This window comes from Hyperolius riggenbachi, chromosome 4 (assembly GCF_040937935.1).
Source record: "Hyperolius riggenbachi isolate aHypRig1 chromosome 4, aHypRig1.pri, whole genome shotgun sequence".
In the NCBI taxonomy this organism is placed as follows: Eukaryota; Metazoa; Chordata; class Amphibia; order Anura; family Hyperoliidae; genus Hyperolius; species Hyperolius riggenbachi.
In genome coordinates, this window is record NC_090649.1 from 334,049,425 (window position 1) to 334,067,354 (window position 17,930).

General features: G+C 45.6%; 1 protein-coding gene across 2 annotated transcripts in view; it reads right to left on the bottom strand.

Moving 5' to 3' along the window:
* Positions 1 to 17,930, bottom strand: part of TRIM67 (tripartite motif containing 67) — a 140,629-nt gene that overhangs the window by 70,955 nt on the left and 51,744 nt on the right. For both annotated transcript variants that reach the window (XM_068231846.1, XM_068231844.1), the window contains exons 2-3: positions 5,392 to 5,487; positions 969 to 1,091 (exon numbers count right to left, since the gene is read on the bottom strand). In XM_068231846.1, coding sequence (XP_068087947.1) covers positions 969 to 1,091; positions 5,392 to 5,487 — 219 coding nt within the window. The remainder of the gene's footprint in view (positions 1 to 968; positions 1,092 to 5,391; positions 5,488 to 17,930) is intronic.

A 17,930-nucleotide genomic window follows, 5' to 3' on the forward strand; every position in this document is an offset into this window, starting at 1 on the left:
TTTCTCATGGGAAATGGGGTATCAGCTACTGATTGGGATGAAGTTCAATTCTTGGTCATGGTTTCTCTTTAAATAGCAAATTTAAAAACCTGCACCCTACTTTTTGTAATATTAGGGTCATTTTCTTATTTATTTTCATTTCTTGTTTTTGTTTACTTTTCACTTGATTTAGTTTTCATTACTTACTCATTGATACAGAAAAAGTAAATCGTGCATATAACTGAAAACATTGTTATTATTGTACGGTACATTTAATGTGGGAATCTCCCCTCAGATGATACGTTTAATATATAGCTATTACCAGTTAAATTTAGACTTCTTTCACAGTGGGACAGTGCGTTTGATGCAACACATTGAAAGACTATAACTTGGACATTATAGTACATGCTTTAGCCCTGCGTTTGGTGCGCAATTTTCGTCGCGCAGTGATGGAACGAAAACGGTGCATGTGTTACATTAAAAAAGAACAAAAACAAAACATTTATTGAGCATGTGCAACACACACAACGCAGCAGATTTATTGCTAAACGCACAGCATGCAGCACTTCCTAAATATTAATATTGCTACACGTTACACACAATGCAACGTGTGCACTGTGAATGTTGCACAGACCTAATATTGCTGTGCGTTAGTCCACGTTAAAGCATTTTCTAACGTGCGACTTTAACGTCGCACTGTGAAAGAGGCCTAAGGGTAAAAGCTAATTTCCTTTACAAATTATGGCTAGAATTGGTTATTGAGATGCTAATAACTCCAGCAAATTGTATAAAACATGGAATTAGGTCAGAGATGGATGAAAGTGGTTGGCTAAGTCCCACGCTGCATACAATTTGCAATAAGCTAGAATGCAGGCTAGACTTATTATGTTTTTTGACCATCTCTAGCTATAACAATACTAATCACATTGACAGTAACTGAGGACTCTAAGCACACTTGTTTGTTTAAATCTGTGTGTGTCACTACTCACCTTAAACTTATGTTCTCGTTCTTTTGTGACTTTGGTAAGCAATTTTGCTTTCTGACGATTTAAAGCATCCACAAGTGCATCACACTGAGCAACCAAACATGCTTCGTATTCCAGACCATTTTCCTGAGAGGAAATCAATCAAATAAAAGGTATGAGATAATGTGATAAAATACTAAATAGGGGTCTAAAATTGAGAAGTAAAGAAATAATATATTTTGTAATTAAAAGGAAAAAAAAAAACTATTTTTGTGCAGTCACTGGTTACATCCATTTTATTATTTCAGCTAATAAATATTAGTTCAATAAGAAAGAAAAAACTGATAATAGTTGATGTTGTTGCCTGTATTTGCTTAAGAACACTGTGACACAAGTCCAAGATGGCTATTAAATTTCTCCCATACAGGTTTTTGCCACTCTGTTCCCTGAGGCCCCATTCACACTAGAGAATTTTGCCGGCGATTTTGGCAAAACGCTCAAACGCTAGCGCTTTTGAAAGTGATAGTGTTATAAACCCTATGGACCCGTTCTTACTTGGGCGATTTGTGCTAATTGCCGCAAATCTCGAAACACAAACGCGTCGCCTGCACCATTTTCAGGCAATACAAGCACTAAACGCGATTGCGGAAGAATCGCTACAGTGTTCAGTGATTTTTCCACTGAAAAATCACTCACGCAAAACGTTTTGCGCTTTCAAGTCTGAATGGGCCCTTAATCCAGTCCAGGTTCTCTGCATATGACTGTAGCAATCAGGTGGGTAGAGTTTCCCAATCAAGGAGACTAGATAAGCTCCCAGTCTTCAGTCTGAAATTGCCACTAATGATACAATTTGCAGAATGAACGTTTAAAGAGGAGCTGTTAGGTATAAGGTCTCAGAGAAAATAAACACATATATCAGTAGCTAAAGATTGGCTGTACTTACATTACATATGCATTTCACTGTCCACGTTTGGATTTCACAGAATTTGTATATAGTATATGCAGAGATAGATGCTCCTGACAGCTCATGGCAGGCTCCATGTTTGTGAAGCCAAATGTGTCGTCATGTCCTGCCTGCTTCTGATCACAGATAAGCTCGTTCTTGAACAACACGGTGTGCAGTGAATATTAATGAGCCATGTGGCTAGGAACAATAGCTGACTCTTGCAGTGTACTCTGCCCCGAGATTTATCAGTGTTATCACGCTGGACTGATTAGAAGCTCCTGTACCGTCTCATTAGCAGCCGAGGGGAGGGCCCCAGAATGCTTTGCAGTTTAGCTGCGGCTTGCGTCTTTATGGGTCTATAACAGACTTTAAGATAAGCACACATCAAAGGTAACTGAAATGTTTATCTTCACTAATGGCTTTTGAGCTTCCTTCTAAACTGTTTAACACAGGAGAATAGAGGTTTAAATTAGCTTCTGCAGCCTGACAGTTACTCTTTAAGAACGACTTTTCGTATGAATGAATGGAACTGATAGTTTGGGACCACTAATGGACAAAAATCTACTAAACTATCCTATTAGATGAATTAAATTAATCCAAAAATTGGATCGATTTTATTACTCTGATCGCATTGGTTAGGAGATTTTTGAGCAAGCCATCACCAGTATTCATGATGAGCAACATTTGATCACTGTGCTTTATGAATAATGGCAAACACTGCAATCCAATGACAGCAGTCTGCCTAGATCCACCAGCATTTTATAGGCAGACAGAGGTCATAAGCCTTTTGCTGGAGCTGCCACCATCAATTACTTATGTAAACAATAACCAACACAAAAATGATCCATGACGTTATGTAAACAATAAAACTTTGACTTCACATAATTTCTACTGATGACCAGATATTTTTGCATGTGCATCTGTTAATTTGGGTACCGGCTTAATACGGCAGTTGGAATGCCAGTTAGCCAATTCATGCTGAATGAGGAAAATTGGGAACAACCCAGGGCCATATATTGAGCTAAAGGCCTCACACCTTGGTAAAGACAGAAGCAAAGCAAGCATTTAAAATTTCCACTTTAGCTCTGTCCTCCACAATCAAGTTTCCCACCTGATCTTGTAAAAGTCCTAAATTCTCTACCTTCTTTCTTTTAGAGTTTATATACAGTATTTGTAAAACTTTATGGGATTTGACTTTATATCACTAGCCACTTTTTTTCCACTTCCATTTTCGCAAGTCTGATAACTTTTTTGCAGTTTTTGTTACATTCCCTATTATTCTTCAGTGTAGATGCAGTCCTCTCATTTTTTTTAAATCTAGAATTTGTATTTCCATAAAGTAGGGTCATTCTACAATAGTCATTAAGAATATGTTTAAAAGTTTGCCATTTACTTTCGGTGTCCTTGCCCTGTAATTTACTCTCCCAGTGTACCAGTCTTAGCGAGTCCCTGAGCTTGTTAAAGTTAGGGCTCGTTTCCACTAGGAGCGGTGCGATGCGGCTACATAGCCGCATCGCACCGCAGGTGTGCTGAAACACATGCATGCCAGTGGAACAGTTTCCACTGTGTGCATGGATGCGGAGCGGTGCGGTGCGATCCAATATTCTGCAGCATGCTGCAGATTTTCGCATGCCCGCATCCGTGTCCCATCTCCTCAATACACTTTCGCATCGGGAGATACGGAAGTGATGCGGCCGGCGGCGAAAGTGATGCGATGCGGCTGCCTAGCCACACTCCCATCACTTCGCAAATGGAAACCTGCCCTTAGCCTTTTTAAAATTCATAGTTGTAGTTGTCCCCTTGTTCACAACTCTGTTGAGTAGTAGGTCAAATGTTACCATATTATGGTTGCTATTTCCCAAATGTTCTTGAATTTGCACATTAGATATAACATCTGGTCTATTTGAAATTACCAAATCCAGCAGGGCATCTTCCCTGGTTGGTTCAGTTACCATCTGAGTTAAAGGAATACTATCGATACCCAAGTGTTCTAAAATGACAGTGTGCAAATAATGTCTAAGTAGCTGTGTAAACATTTTCCTACTTTTCATGTTAAATATCAGAGGCAAAAACTGTAATTTATTGAGGGTAGGATTTAGCTATATTGGGACAAATCAATTGCAGAAGGGGTGTCTGCTTTAATGCACAGCCAGAGTTGCATATCAGACTACAGAAAGCAAATATCAAACACATCAAACTCTGAAAGCAAAAACAGTATGAAAAAGCTGTAAGAATTAGTTACATTTACTCTGCTCTCTTCAGACAGGTCAGTCAGAAACACAGGACACAGAAGCTGCAGCTGTTGGGAGCTCTCTTCTCTGTCACACACAGAGCTACACATAGAGTTAACTGATCATGTGTGAGGGGAATTTCCCCTCTACTCATGGCTCAGTCAGCCATCAGTTTTGGCGTCAGTAAACTTTGAAAGTATTTTGATAACAGTAAACAAAGAAGTTGCTACTAAAATTTATACACCAGTACTTAGCAACACTTCCCAAACAATTCCTGTGTCAATTGAAAAAAATATGTGAATCGATAGTATTCCTTTAAGTAATTGTCTTGCAGTGTTAATATAAATCTGCCACTTTTACTAGAGTGAGTGGCCTCAATTTCCCAGTTAATGTCTGGATAAGTGAAATCACCCATAATTATGACCCTGCTTTTGCTAGCAGCTTTTTCAATCTGCTGCAATAATTGCACTTCCTCCATTTCATTTATGTGCGGAGGTTTATAACAGACCCCAGTAACCAACTGACAACTCTTATTTCCGGCATGAACACCCATACCCATAAAGATTCCACGCTGTCACAGTCCTCAGCCATGTCATCCATCAAAACTGGAGATAAGGAAGTCTTAACAAACATACAGAACCCCCCCCCCCCCCTCACACACACACACACACACACACACACACTTTTTTATTGGATCTATCTTTTCTAAAAACACTATAATTTTCCAAATTTACCATCCAATCATGGTTAGCATCCATCCATGTTTCTGTTACACCTACAATATCATAGTCATTATCTCTCATCAGCAACTCCAGTTCACCAATCTTATCTGAAAGGCTTCTAGCATTGGTTAGCGTGCATTAGTTTTATTATTACCACCACACTTTACCTTTTTAGTAGCACATACTGAAGCGGTAGACGGTTTAATCACTTCCTTATGGTTTGTCCCCTCCTTACTCTTTGAGCTCCCCATACCACCCTCTCCAACCTCTTTATTCCCAGGATCCCATTGACTATCTATTATTGTCTGAATTAAGCCAAAACACCAGCATCCACACTAACTGCTTGGCTGCTAGACTGCCTATTCTATGTCAAAGGGTAATTTGGTACAAAAAAAAAATACTTACAGATCTTCTACTGAGACAAATCACAGAGTATAAAATGTTAGTCAGTAAAACGTTTCCCAAGTGTTATTTGCACTTGATAAACAGCACATTATACATTGTATCACAAGAGTGGGAGAGCTGAGATCAAATTGTCAGTATTATACCTGAATTTGTTGCAATATATTCTTTAGCTGGACTAAGAATTCTTTGGCTTCCTTTGCTTTATCAGAAACTCCACTCAATGCCTGGGAAAGCTGAGCCTGCGTTGAGGAACAAAAATACAAGATAACAGATGTGAACATTATTTCCATGTATTAGTATTCAAGGAACTGGTAATGCTTGATTGCCATGCATTGCATGTAAAGCTGTAAGCGTACAAATGTAACCATCTCAACAAAATGCATCTGCTCTGCAGAACTGAACAGACACTACCTTTGTGTCCTCTCAGCTCACACAGAAAACACCTGTAACAAATGAGGGCATTTAACCACTTGAGGACCACAGTGATTAACCCCCCTAAAGACCAGGCACATTATTGTAAAAATGGCCACTGCAGTTTTAAGGCCAAGCTGCAGGGCTGCACAACACAGCACTCAAGTGATTCCCCCCCCCCCTTTTCCCCCCACCAACAGAGCTCTCTGTTGGTGGGGTCTGATCACCACCAGGTTTGTTTGTTTATAAACAAACATTTGCTGTGTCTTTTTTTACAATTTTTTTTTTTTAATATGAAAATTACCCTCCCTCCCCCTGTCTGCCTATCACCGGGATCAGCTGTGATAGGCTTCAGCCTATCACAGCGGAACACTTATAAGTCCCCCAGGGGGGCAGCCGTGCCACACGGCTGTCCCCAGTACAGCGCTGCTGCTGATCGCAGCGCTGTACACTGTGTAAAGACGGTGGTTTTGCCGTCTAACAGTATCTCATGAGAATCTCCCGCAGGGAGGAGTCAGGCTGGGAGAAGGAATGACCAGAGTGTGAGCAACACCAACAAGCGGATGTCACTGACAGATCTGTGAACTATCTCTTAACTGGGGAGATAGTTCTCAAGGTCGGGCAAGCCAGGTCGGCAACACACGGACATACAAAGTACAAAGACAGGAGGCTGATTCGGTAATCCTGAGACACGCAGGGTTTGGCAACAGAGTATCAGATATAGCGAAGAACCGAATCAGTGAACAGAAGAGTGGTCAGGAAAGCAGAAAGTCATAACAGATAATAAACAATGCCTAGTCTTGGGTGTGAGCTCCGTGATCATCAACACCCTGGAACTAGTCTGACATATAACAGAATGATAATACAAGTCCCTAGTCTTGGGTGTGAGGTCCGTGATCATCAACACCCTGGAACTAGTCTGAAGTATAACAGAATGATAATACAAGTCCCTAGTCTTGGGTGTGAGGTCCGTGATCATCAACACCCTGGAACTAGTCTGAAGTATAACAGAATGATAACACAAGTCCCTAGTCTTGGGTGTGAGGTCCGTGCAGAGGCGTAGCTAGGGTTTTCAGCGCCCGGGGACAAAGAAAGTTTTTGCGCCCTACCCCGGACAGTCCTGCGAGACACAAAAAAATAGGCATTACCATGCATCATAATGTGAGCATGGCTTGGGTGGAGCTATAACTATGGCAGAGATTAGATTGTGAGCTTCTCTGAGAACAGCCAGTGACATGACTATGTACGCTGTAAAGTGCTGCAGGAGATGTCAGTGCCATATAAATCATACCTAATAAAAGCTGACTGTCGCTGCATCCAGCAGTTTTGCCCGTGTCCCAGGATTTTTGTTACTGCGCATGTGCGCAGTAACTGACAGCTGGGACCAGGGAGCTGGACGGGCGAGCGAGGTGGGCGGGTGCGGGCGCGCGCCTGCACCGGGCGCGCGCTCTGTGTGCGGCGGTCGCATGTGCAGCGTGTGCGCGCCTGCGCACTGGCGGCGGCCGTAGACCTAGAGCCCGTTTTTAAACGGGCTGGGTCTAGTAGTACATAATAATAATATTAATAATAATATGGTAGGACCAGTGTTCTCCCCACGCTCTTTTAGCCTGGTGCTCCACCCAGCTAGTTTTGATGAGCACTCGGCTGCCATCGGTTCAACTCCACTTCTGCAGTAAGCAGAAATGTGCAGAGAAGCACCGGCCCTGCATTCTTTCATCTCGGCTCACCCGCCTGCTTTTTCATGCCACCCGGCAGGAAAAAATTTCTGAGGAGAACACTAAGGACATTACACTTTGGCTATGGTAGGATTATATTGTGAGCTCCTCCAGCTGAGAGTCATACAAAGGAATAAGCAAAAGGCTACATGATATAAAAAAGCAGCAGTGAAGTAGACTTAAAGAGACTCCGTAACAAAAATTGCATCCTGTTTTTTATCATCCTACAAGTTCCAAAAGCTATTCTAATGTGTTCTGGCTTACTGCAGCACGTTCTACTATCACCATCTCTGTAATAAATCAACTTATCTCTCTCTTGTCAGACTTGTCAGCCTGTGTCTGGAAGGCTGCCAAGTTCTTCAGTGTTGTGGTTCTGCTATGAACTCCCCTTCCAGCCCCCTCTATGCACACTGCCTGTGTGTTATTTAGGATTAGAGCAGCTTCTTTCTTCTCTCTTCTCTTTTACAAGCTGGATAAATCATCCTCTGAGCTGGCTGGGCTTTCACATACTGAAGAATTACAGACAAGGGCAAAGCTGTTTGCAGGAAGAAACGAGCAGCCTGAAACTTCAGTGCATGAGAGATGCAGGGGGAAAGAAACACACAAATGATTTCTTGAGATTCAAAAGGAATGCTGTATACAGCCTGCTTGTGTATGGATGTATTTTCTATGTGTGGACATACTGTACATCAACCTACTTCCTGTTTTGGTGGCCATTTTGTTTGTTTATAAACAAACTTTTTAAAACTGTTTTTAACCACTTTTAATGCGGCGGGGAGCGGCGAAATTGTGACAGAGGGTAATAGGAGATGTCCCCTAACGCACTGGTATGTTTACTTTTGTGCGATTTTAACAATACAGATTCTCTTTAAGTTGCTCCTGTATAGCAATGAGCTGTCCAAGCGTTATCAAAATACACAGCAGTCCATAGACAGGTATGCACTCACTTAATCCAAACGTTTAAGCTGCAGCACGCACTCTATGCTGCTATATGCTATATATACTATATGCTATAGCAGCATAGAGGGCGCTATTAAGGCCAGGAACGCGAAAGAATCACTCGCATACCCAGCCTGTCGGCTCCTGTTGCCGAAACTTGAAGTGGCTGCCGGCGGGGCCAGGAGCATCGGAGCAAGTCTACGTGGGCACCGGACAGCTGCAGGGGGCTGATAGAAGCCCCAGGTGAGTAAAACTCATTTTTTTCAGTTGGCTTAAGTGACCTTTTAAAGTGAACCTTAAGTCATAAAAAAAAATGAGTTTTACTCACCTGGGGCTTCCCTCAGCCCTCTGCAGCTGATCGGTGCCCTCGCCGTGTCTCTCTGATCCTCCCGTCCCCGTCGGCGAACACTTCCGGTTTCGCCGTCAGGACCCGACAGGCATGGGAACGTGAGTGATTATTCGCGTTCCCAGCCAAAATATCGCCCCCTATGCTGCTATTGCGACCTCCTGGCCTGGCTGGGAACGCGAAGAATCACTCGCGTTCCCATGCCTGTCGGGTCCTGACGGCGAAACCGGAAGTGGTCGCCGGCGGGGACGGGAGGATCAGAGAGACACGGCGAGGGCACCAATCGGCTGCAGGGGACTGAGGAAAGCCCCAGGTGAGTAAAACTCTTTTTTTCATGACTTAAAGGGAAGGTTCAGGCAGCGCTTAAAAAAAAATATCTAAATCCACTTACCTGGGGCTTCTTCCAGCCCGTGGCAGCCAGGCTGTGCCAGAACTACTGAGCCTGCGCAGTACTGCCCGGAGGACGTCGGATGACGTCAGCGCGCACCAATGACACGCATTGTGGAGCGCAGAAGAAGCCCGACCTGGCAGCCGGCCTGGCCAGGTCGGGCTTGCCACCGGAGACCACCTGGAGCCTGCGGAGCTGCACCGAGGGCACAGCCTGGCTGCCACGGGCTGGAGGAAGCCCCAGGTAAGTGGATTTGGATATTTTTTTTTTTTTTAAGCGCTACCTGAACCTTCCCTTTAAGTGCCTCTTTAAGGGTACTTACCTTTGTGCGCTCTGTGTCCTCCAGAATGCCTCTCATTTCTTGTTATTTCCGATTCTCTTGACTGCCTGCAAATGCCCTCCCATATTTAGATCCATTCCTGCACTACAGTCTGAGCTGTGAATAAGCGCATTTGTACGAAGCATGCATGGGTTCACTAACTGTGCATGCTCAGTAAAAGGAACTCCTCTTTCACGTATAAACAAAATAAGATGTGTGCAAGCGCTTCTTTTTACAGAGCATATGCAGTTCATGAACTCATACATGTTGAGTACAAATGTGATCATTCATGGCTGCAACTGTGGAGCAGGAGTGTGGCTGAAGACAGGAGGGCACTTACAGATTTAACAATATTAGCAAGCTATGGAACGGATGCTTTTGGAATCAGTTTGCAGAAAATGTTAAGAGTAAAGCACAGGTACTCTTAAAGAGCGACTGCAAAAGACATTATACATCATGAACATAGGGCTAGTGCACACCAGAGCGGTTCTGCAGCGTTTTTTTTAAATGCTTGCAGGGGGAAAACCGCTTGGCTAATAAAAGTGAATGGGCTGGTGCACACCAGAGCGGGTCGTTTTTTCCAGAAACGCAAACTCCCAGGCTGCAGCATTTTTTGGATTCCTGAGGCGTTTCGGCCTGCAATGTTAAGTATAGGAAAAACGCAAAACGCTCTGAAAAACGCCAGATCAGAGTGGTTTTCCAGGCGTTTTTGTTACAGTAGCTGTTCAGTTACTGTAACAATATGACATCTGCTACAAAAAAACACTCCAAAAAACACTAGGCATGTTTAGAAAATCTCTCTAAGGGCTCTTTCACACCAGAGCCCTTTTCAGCGTTTTAACGCAAAGTCTATACTTTGCATTAACCAAGGTAAAAGGAAAGTCAATAGACTTTCATTTTACCTTTCACACCCGACGCTGTGTTTCGATACGACGCATCCTGGCGCATTTTATAGTCGGGAATCGGCGTTTCCCCGTCGGGTTAATTGATACTACCGCCACTACTCAGCGTCGCACCGTAGATTCCAGATGACACGCCGCAACGCGTGCAGGAGCCGTTCTCCTGCACGCGTTGTAATGTGTAACTGGCCTAAACATGCCTAGGAATCGCTCTGAAATCTGCCTCAAAAACCTCTAGCGTTTGGCGGATCTGATAGAGGCGTTTGGTGTGCACTGGCCCATACTGTCCCAGGGACACACACACAGGCCCAGTGAAAATGCTCTCTTTCACAGCTGCGGGTGCTTCTGGGGACTGGTCAGGAAAATAAAAGCCAGGAGACCCTGGAGTCATGTTTGTGATTATTCAGAATGGTGTATTGAATGATTTGAAGCAGAACTTGAATGTTACACATGCTGATTGTAGCAGGGGGAAGTTAACAAACCCTTGTCACAAACTCTGCCCCTTGCACTCCACATCATGTTCCAGCTCTCCAATACTTTTGATATCGGTAGAATGGAGCGCTATGCGCAGCGGCAGAGGTGGTGATAAGGGTGTGTTAGCCCCCACACACAATCAGCATCTGTAACATTCAAGTTTTGCTCCAAATCATTAAAAACACCATTATGAATAATTTTGTACATGTCAATACTACTCTGAAGCCTAGATAGTAGACACTATTTGACTGACTACCTACATACAGCATATAGGGCACTCTTTTTCCCCCATTTTGTGAAAAACAGTGCTGATGGTTTGTGTCTCCCACCTCTGCACATGAATTGCACACAGGCCCAGTGAATGTGATCACCTCTGCACAGTGAATCACAGACTCACCGAGACACTCCTGTGCTGTCCAGGCTGCTTCCCTCCCCCTGCTCCATTGACACACAGACACTGACCTGACAAGTCAGGCCATAAATCAAGCAGCTGCTGACCAGAGTAAGATCTTCACTGGGGCCAGTCACTGAACCTCAGGTTTTCTGAACTTCTGTGCACGGCTACATGCTGTGTGAGGAAATACAGATGGGAGGAGGGAAGTGGGGTGGAAAAGCCTGAGCCTGTGTGCACACTGGAGAGTGGAGACTTCAGCTCGTAGCTCCTACCGTTAATACAGATAATATTCACTTCGGAGCCCGCTACAGACCCCCCACATCACACAAGAGGTGATGTGTATACTGATTCCTACGTCAGTGGCATTGGACAAGCAGCATCTGCAGAGACAACTCAGATTGTTTGGTCCGCTCTACCCCGCCCCCTCCACACTCGCACACACTTCCCTGCCTGCCTCGGAGCCTCCTCCTCACCAGCGATTGGCTCCAGCGGCTGGCTCTGCGTTCCACATGTTCTGATGCTGCGCGGTGGCGTGTGAGCCTGCCCCTGACTCCCAAGCAAGGGAGATGATTTTGTTTAAAAAAAAAAAAGGACATTGCGCTGGGCGCCCTTAGGGATCCATCGCCCGGGGGCACCTGTCCTACCCCGACCCCCCAAGCTCCGCCCCTGGGTCCGTGATCATCAACACCCTGGAACTAGTCTGAAGTATAACAGAATGATAACACAAGTCCCTAGTCTTGGGTGTGAGGTCCGTGATCATCAACACCCTGGAACTAGTCTGAAGTATAACAGAATGATAACACAAGTCCCTAGTCTTGGGTGTGAGGTCCGTGATCATCAACACCCTGGAACTAGTCTGAAGTATAACAGAATGATAACACAGATTCTGACAAAAGGTCTGAGTGCTTTCACGTAGTGATCGCAACGGCAGACAACCAGTGAATGACCAGCACCCAGTATATATAGTCCAGCGCTCTCCAGCGCCTCCCCTAAGTGCTGGACCAATGGGAACTGGTTGAATCGTCAGCTGGCCGGCTTGGTCAGCTGACTCCCTTCTGGCTGTCATAAAAGTTCTGCCTCTCAGGGCGCGCGCGCGTCCTTCTGAACCTGTGTGGACTATCAGTCCCAGCCACACCAGACATTTGTAGTGTACCACCCGCCGCGCTGGACGCGGAACCAGCCGCACCACTATCAGAGCATGCGGCGGTTTCTCCGCGTTTAGTCATACTGGCAGATGTAGGCCTACGCGTGCAAACCGCCGCGTTCGATGCGGAATCAGCCGCCTTGTTCTGAGCACACGCGGCGGCTTTTCCGCATTTTCTCACAATACCCCCCCCCCTCCCCCTGAGGAGTGGACTCCGGACAGCTCCTACCCGGTTTCTCAGGATGTAGGGCGTGGAACTCCCTCTTTAATTCATCCGCATGCATGCGGCAATCAGGTACCCATGTTCTTTCCTCAATGCCATAACCCTTCCAGTGAACCAAATACTGTACTGAGTTCTGTATAATACGTGAGTCTAAAATCTTTTCCACTTCATACTCAGGTTGGTCATCCACCATCACAGGGGGAGGAGGAGTGGAATCTACATGCACTGCTGGCTTAAGCGGGGATACATGGAACGATCTCACACCACGCATGCTGGCAGGAAGATCGATGGCATAAGTAACATTGTTGATTTTCCTGGTTACTGGGAAAGGACCCACAAATCTGGGTCCTAGCTTGGGTGAAGGCTGTTTTAGAGCCAAATGACGAGTGGACACCCAGACCAAGTCTCCTGGCCGGAACTTCCACTCTATGGAACGTTTATTGTCAGCTTGACCTTTCTGACTCTGAAAAGCCTTCTCTAGATTCTTTTTCACAATTCCCCAAATGTTTTTAAATGACTTTTGCCAAGCCTCCAGAGCTGGAAACGGAGTAGAAGCTACTGGCAATGGGGAGAACCTAGGAAACCTTCCTGTTACCACCTGGAATGGGGAGAATCCAGCAGAAGAGCTTTTCAAATTATTGTGTGCAAATTCTGCAAATGGCAAGAACTTGACCCAATCAGTCTGTGCATCCGCAACATAACACCTTAGAAACTGTTCCAGAGATTGATTAATTCTCTCGTTCTGACCATTGGTCTGTGGGTGGTAGCCCGACGAAAACGAAAGTTCCATACCCAGCTGATGACAGAATGCCCTCCAAAATTTAGAAACAAATTGGACTCCCCGATCTGACACTATATTTTCCGGAATGCCATGTAGCCGGAAGATATGCAGGATGAAGAGATCGGCCAACTCCTGGGCCGAGGGGAGTCCTTTCAGGGGCACGAAATGGGCCATTTTACTGAATCTGTCGACTACCACCCAAATGACCAACATGCCCTCAGACTTCGGGAGTTCGCCCACAAAATCCATGGACAAATGGGTCCATGGTTCACTCGGGGTGGGTAAAGGCTGCAATGTTCCCACAGGTGCCTGACGGGAGGGTTTACTTCTTGCACACACTGCACATTCTTTCACATACTCCTTGCAGTCAGTCGCCAATGAAGGCCACCATGCACCACTAGCAACAAGGTACTGTGTTCTGGTGGCACCAGGATGTCCAGCATTTTTGTGGGAGTGGAACATCTGCAATATCTGGAGGCGAAATGGCAATGGTACAAACATGACCCCTTCAGGCTTTTCCTCAGGGACATCCTGCTGGAAGGGACTTAAAGTTTCAGTCCAGTTCCTCCAGGTCTCTGTGGCTGCCAACACCACTTTCTGTGGGAGAATAGTCTCTGGGTCTGAGGGCTGTGCTGTCTCTGGCTCAAAACATCTGGATAAAGCGTCGGCTTTAATGTTTTTACTACCCGGAGTATACGTAATTATAAATCTGAATCTCGAGAAAAACAGTGACCACCGAGCCTGTCGGGACTCAATCTCTTAGCCCCCTCGATGTATTCCAAATTTTTGTGATCAGTGTAAACTGTAATCGTATGTTCTGCTCCTTCTAGCCAATGACGCCATTCTTCAAAGGCCAATTTAATGGCTAGGAGCTCCCTGTTGCCTATATCGTAGTTTTTCTCTGCGGGTGAAAATCTACGAGAGAAATAGGCACACAGGTGTAACCTTCCCTGCAACCCAGAACGCTGAGACAGCACAGCCCTTACCCCAACCTCTGAGGCGTCTACCCCAACAATGAAGGGATAGGAGATGTCGACGTGTCTCAAAATGGGTGCAGTACAAAACAATTCCTTCAGGGTGGAGAAAGCAGCAAGGGCTTCGGAGGACCAGTGGTTAGTATCTGCCTCGTACTTAGTGAGGCTGGTGAGGGGTGCGATGACTGTGGAGTACCCCTTTATGAACCTTCTATAGTAGTTAGCGAAACCTAAGCATCTCTGGAGAGCCTTCAGTCCCACCGGCTGAGGCCACTACAGAACGGCAGACCAAAAATGCAAATGGACGCACTCACCAGCCGTCTGGGCACACTTACCACTTCGGTGGAAAACATCAATAAAGTGCTGGGCAGCCACCAGACGTTAATGGACGCGTTGTCTGGATCTATCCAAAACCTCCAGACGGCTGTGAAGGAAGTGCGATCTCCTCTTAGCACAGACATACGTATGCCTGTACCTGAAAAATTTTCTGGTCACAGATCTGACTTCCGAAATTTTAGAAGTAGAGTGTTGTCATACTTTGAGTTAAGACCTAATTCTTCTGGAACTATGGCCCAAAGGGTTACCTTTATTAAAACCTTGTTATCAGGCGATTCTCAGACCTGGGAGTATAGCCTTCCCATCAGTCATCAGGCCATAACCTCTGTAGAGGAATTTTTTAAAGCTATGGCTATAATTTACGATGACCCGGACATTGCTTCGACTTCTGAGCGGAAGCTCAAGCTTTTACGTCAAGGCAAGAGTCCGGTTGAAGATTATGCTGCTGAATTTAGGAGGTGGTCAGTATCAGCTAGGCGGGACACATTTGCCCTTTTAGATTGTTTTTTATCAGGGTTGTCAGACGAGGTCTCCGATCTTATGTTAAGTCAGCCTGAACCTAAGTCCATCGATGAGGCTATTTCATCGGCCATCAGGATAGATCGCCGGCTGCGCTATCAGAGACAGACCCGGGGTAAAAACCATGTGAGAATGGTGTCCCACTCTGCACCCCCAGTGACTCCACCTCCACCTGCTTCACCTCCACCGGAGCCAATGCAGTTTGGTCGGTCAAAGTTGTCTCAAGTGGAGCGGAAACGCAGAATATCAGAGCATCTCTGTCTTTATTGTGCAGAGGGGGGTCATAGAGTACAAAATTGCCCTAAGAAGTTGGGAAACGCTACTGCCTAGGTGTAGTCGGGGGTAATACCCTAGGCATGCAATCTTTACCCCTAGATGATAAACGTTTGCTTCTTCCCTGTTCTATTTCGTGGGAAGATAGGTCTGAAGTCACTGAAGCCTTCATTGACTCGGGCTCAGCGGCTAATTTTATGGATTTTGAATTTGCAAAAAAGTTGGGTATTCCGGTCACCCCGGTAAAACTACAGATTCAGGTTACTGCAGTAGATGATTCCCCTCTGCAGGGTAGCAGTCCTCTGTCACAGACTCCAGAAGTGGGAGTCACTATCGGGGTGTTGCATAGAGAGAATTTGGTTTTTTTTTGTGTTACGAATGACAACCTCCACGATCATTCTTGGCATGCCTTGGTTACAACTTCACTCACCTCAGATTAATTGGGCCACTGGTCAGCTAACGAGCTGGTCTTCCCATTGTTTTCATCATTGTTTAGCGAAGGTAACCTTGGGTGAGACCAAGATTCACGTGGAAGGATTGCCAGATCAGTATTCTGAGTTTGCAGACGTGTTTTGTCCTAAGTCGGCCGATAAACTTCCTCCACACCGCCCTTTCGATTGTCCTATTGATCTCAGATCTGGTTGTATGCCCCCTAGAGGACATCTCTACAATTTATCTGGGCCCGAAAAGTTGGCCATGCCGGAATATATCTGTGAAAACTTAGCTAAAGGGTTCATTCGCCCTTCCCGGTCGCCTGCTGGAGCAGGTTTCTTTTTTGTAAAGAAAAAAGACGGAGGCCTTCGGCCGTGCATTGATTATCGGGGCCTGAATAAAATCACAGTAAAGAATCACTATCCATTGCCCTTGATAGACGATTTATTTACTCAGGTCACCAATGCTAAGATTTTCTCAAAGTTGGATTTGCAGGGTGCATACAACCTGGTACGGATCAGAGAGGGCGATGAGTGGAAGACGGCCTTTAACACACCCGATGGGCATTATGAGTACCTGGTGATGCCCTTCGGGTTGTGTAACGCCCCGGCCGTCTTTCAGGAGCTCATCAATGAGGTGTTCAGAGAGGTTTTAGGCAAATTTGTCCTGGTATATTTGGATGATATACTTATTTTCTCAGCAAACCTCTCAGAGCATAGGGATCATGTCAGGTTTGTGTTGCGCAAGCTAAGACAAAACATGTTACATGCCAAGTTGGAGAAATGCATTTTTTGAGGTAACATTTGTCACCTTTCTGGGGTACATAATTTCTACCTCAGGCCTTTCTATGGACCCTGCCAAGGTCTCTGCTGTTCTGGAGTGGCCTCAGCGGGGGTAACACAGAGAGGGTCTGATTATTGGTGATCTGCAGTATCACCAAAAATGCAGACATATACCTGATTATTGATGATCTGCAGTATCACCGATAATCAGATATATTACTAACCTCCGGACACCTGAGTGATGAGTGTTTGGTGCAACAGTAATACTTTGAGGACAATATCTGGAGGACAGAATACAAAGGCAGTAAGGAATACTGCACTTAGCTAACAAGTACCTCTCAGCAGCCTGAGAATCTCCCGCAGGGAGGAGTCAGGCTGGGAGAAGGAATGACCAGAGTGTGAGCAACACCAACAGGCGGATGTCACTGACAGATCTGTGAACTATCTCTTAACTGGGGAGATAGTTCTCAAGGTCGGGCAAGCCAGGTCGGCAACACACGGACATACAAAGTACAAAGACAGGAGGCTGATTCGGTAATCCTGAGACACGCAGGGTTTGGCAACAGAGTATCAGATATAGCGAAGTACCGAATCAGTGAACAGAAGAGTGGTCAGGAAAGCAGAAAGTCATAACAGATAATAAACAATGCCTAGTCTTGGGTGTGAGCTCCGTGATCATCAACACCCTGGAACTAGTCTGACATATAACAGAATGATAATACAAGTCCCTAGTCTTGGGTGTGAGGTCCGTGATCATCAACACCCTGGAACTAGTCTGAAGTATAACAGAATGATAACACATGTCCCTAGTCTTGGGTGTGAGGTCCGTGATCATCAACACCCTGGAACTAGTCTGAAGTATACAGAGCATACAAGGCAGTCCGTGCACAGCTTCCCAAAATCACATTTATTTTGCCATAATTTTTCGCCAGCAGGCAAGAAACATGTCACATTGCATAAGACATATACACAGTGGATCGATCTGACCTGAGTGGAGGACGGGTGCGGGAGGGTGACCAGGGGACGAGAGGACGGCGCAACAGCCGTTTCGCGCCGGTGTGGCACTTGTTCACGTGCGTCTGCCCTGGGACAAACGCACGTGAACAAGCGCCACACCGGCGCGAAACGGCTGTTGCGCCGTCCTCTCATCCCCTGGTCACCCTCCCGCACCCGTCCTCCACTCAGGTCAGATCGATCCACTGTGTATATGTCTTATGCAATGTGACATGTTTCTTGCCTGCTGGCGAAAAATTATGGCAAAATAAATGTGATTTTGGGAAGCTGTGCACGGACTGCCTTGTATGCTCTGTGAATTTGTTGTGTTTCAATTTGC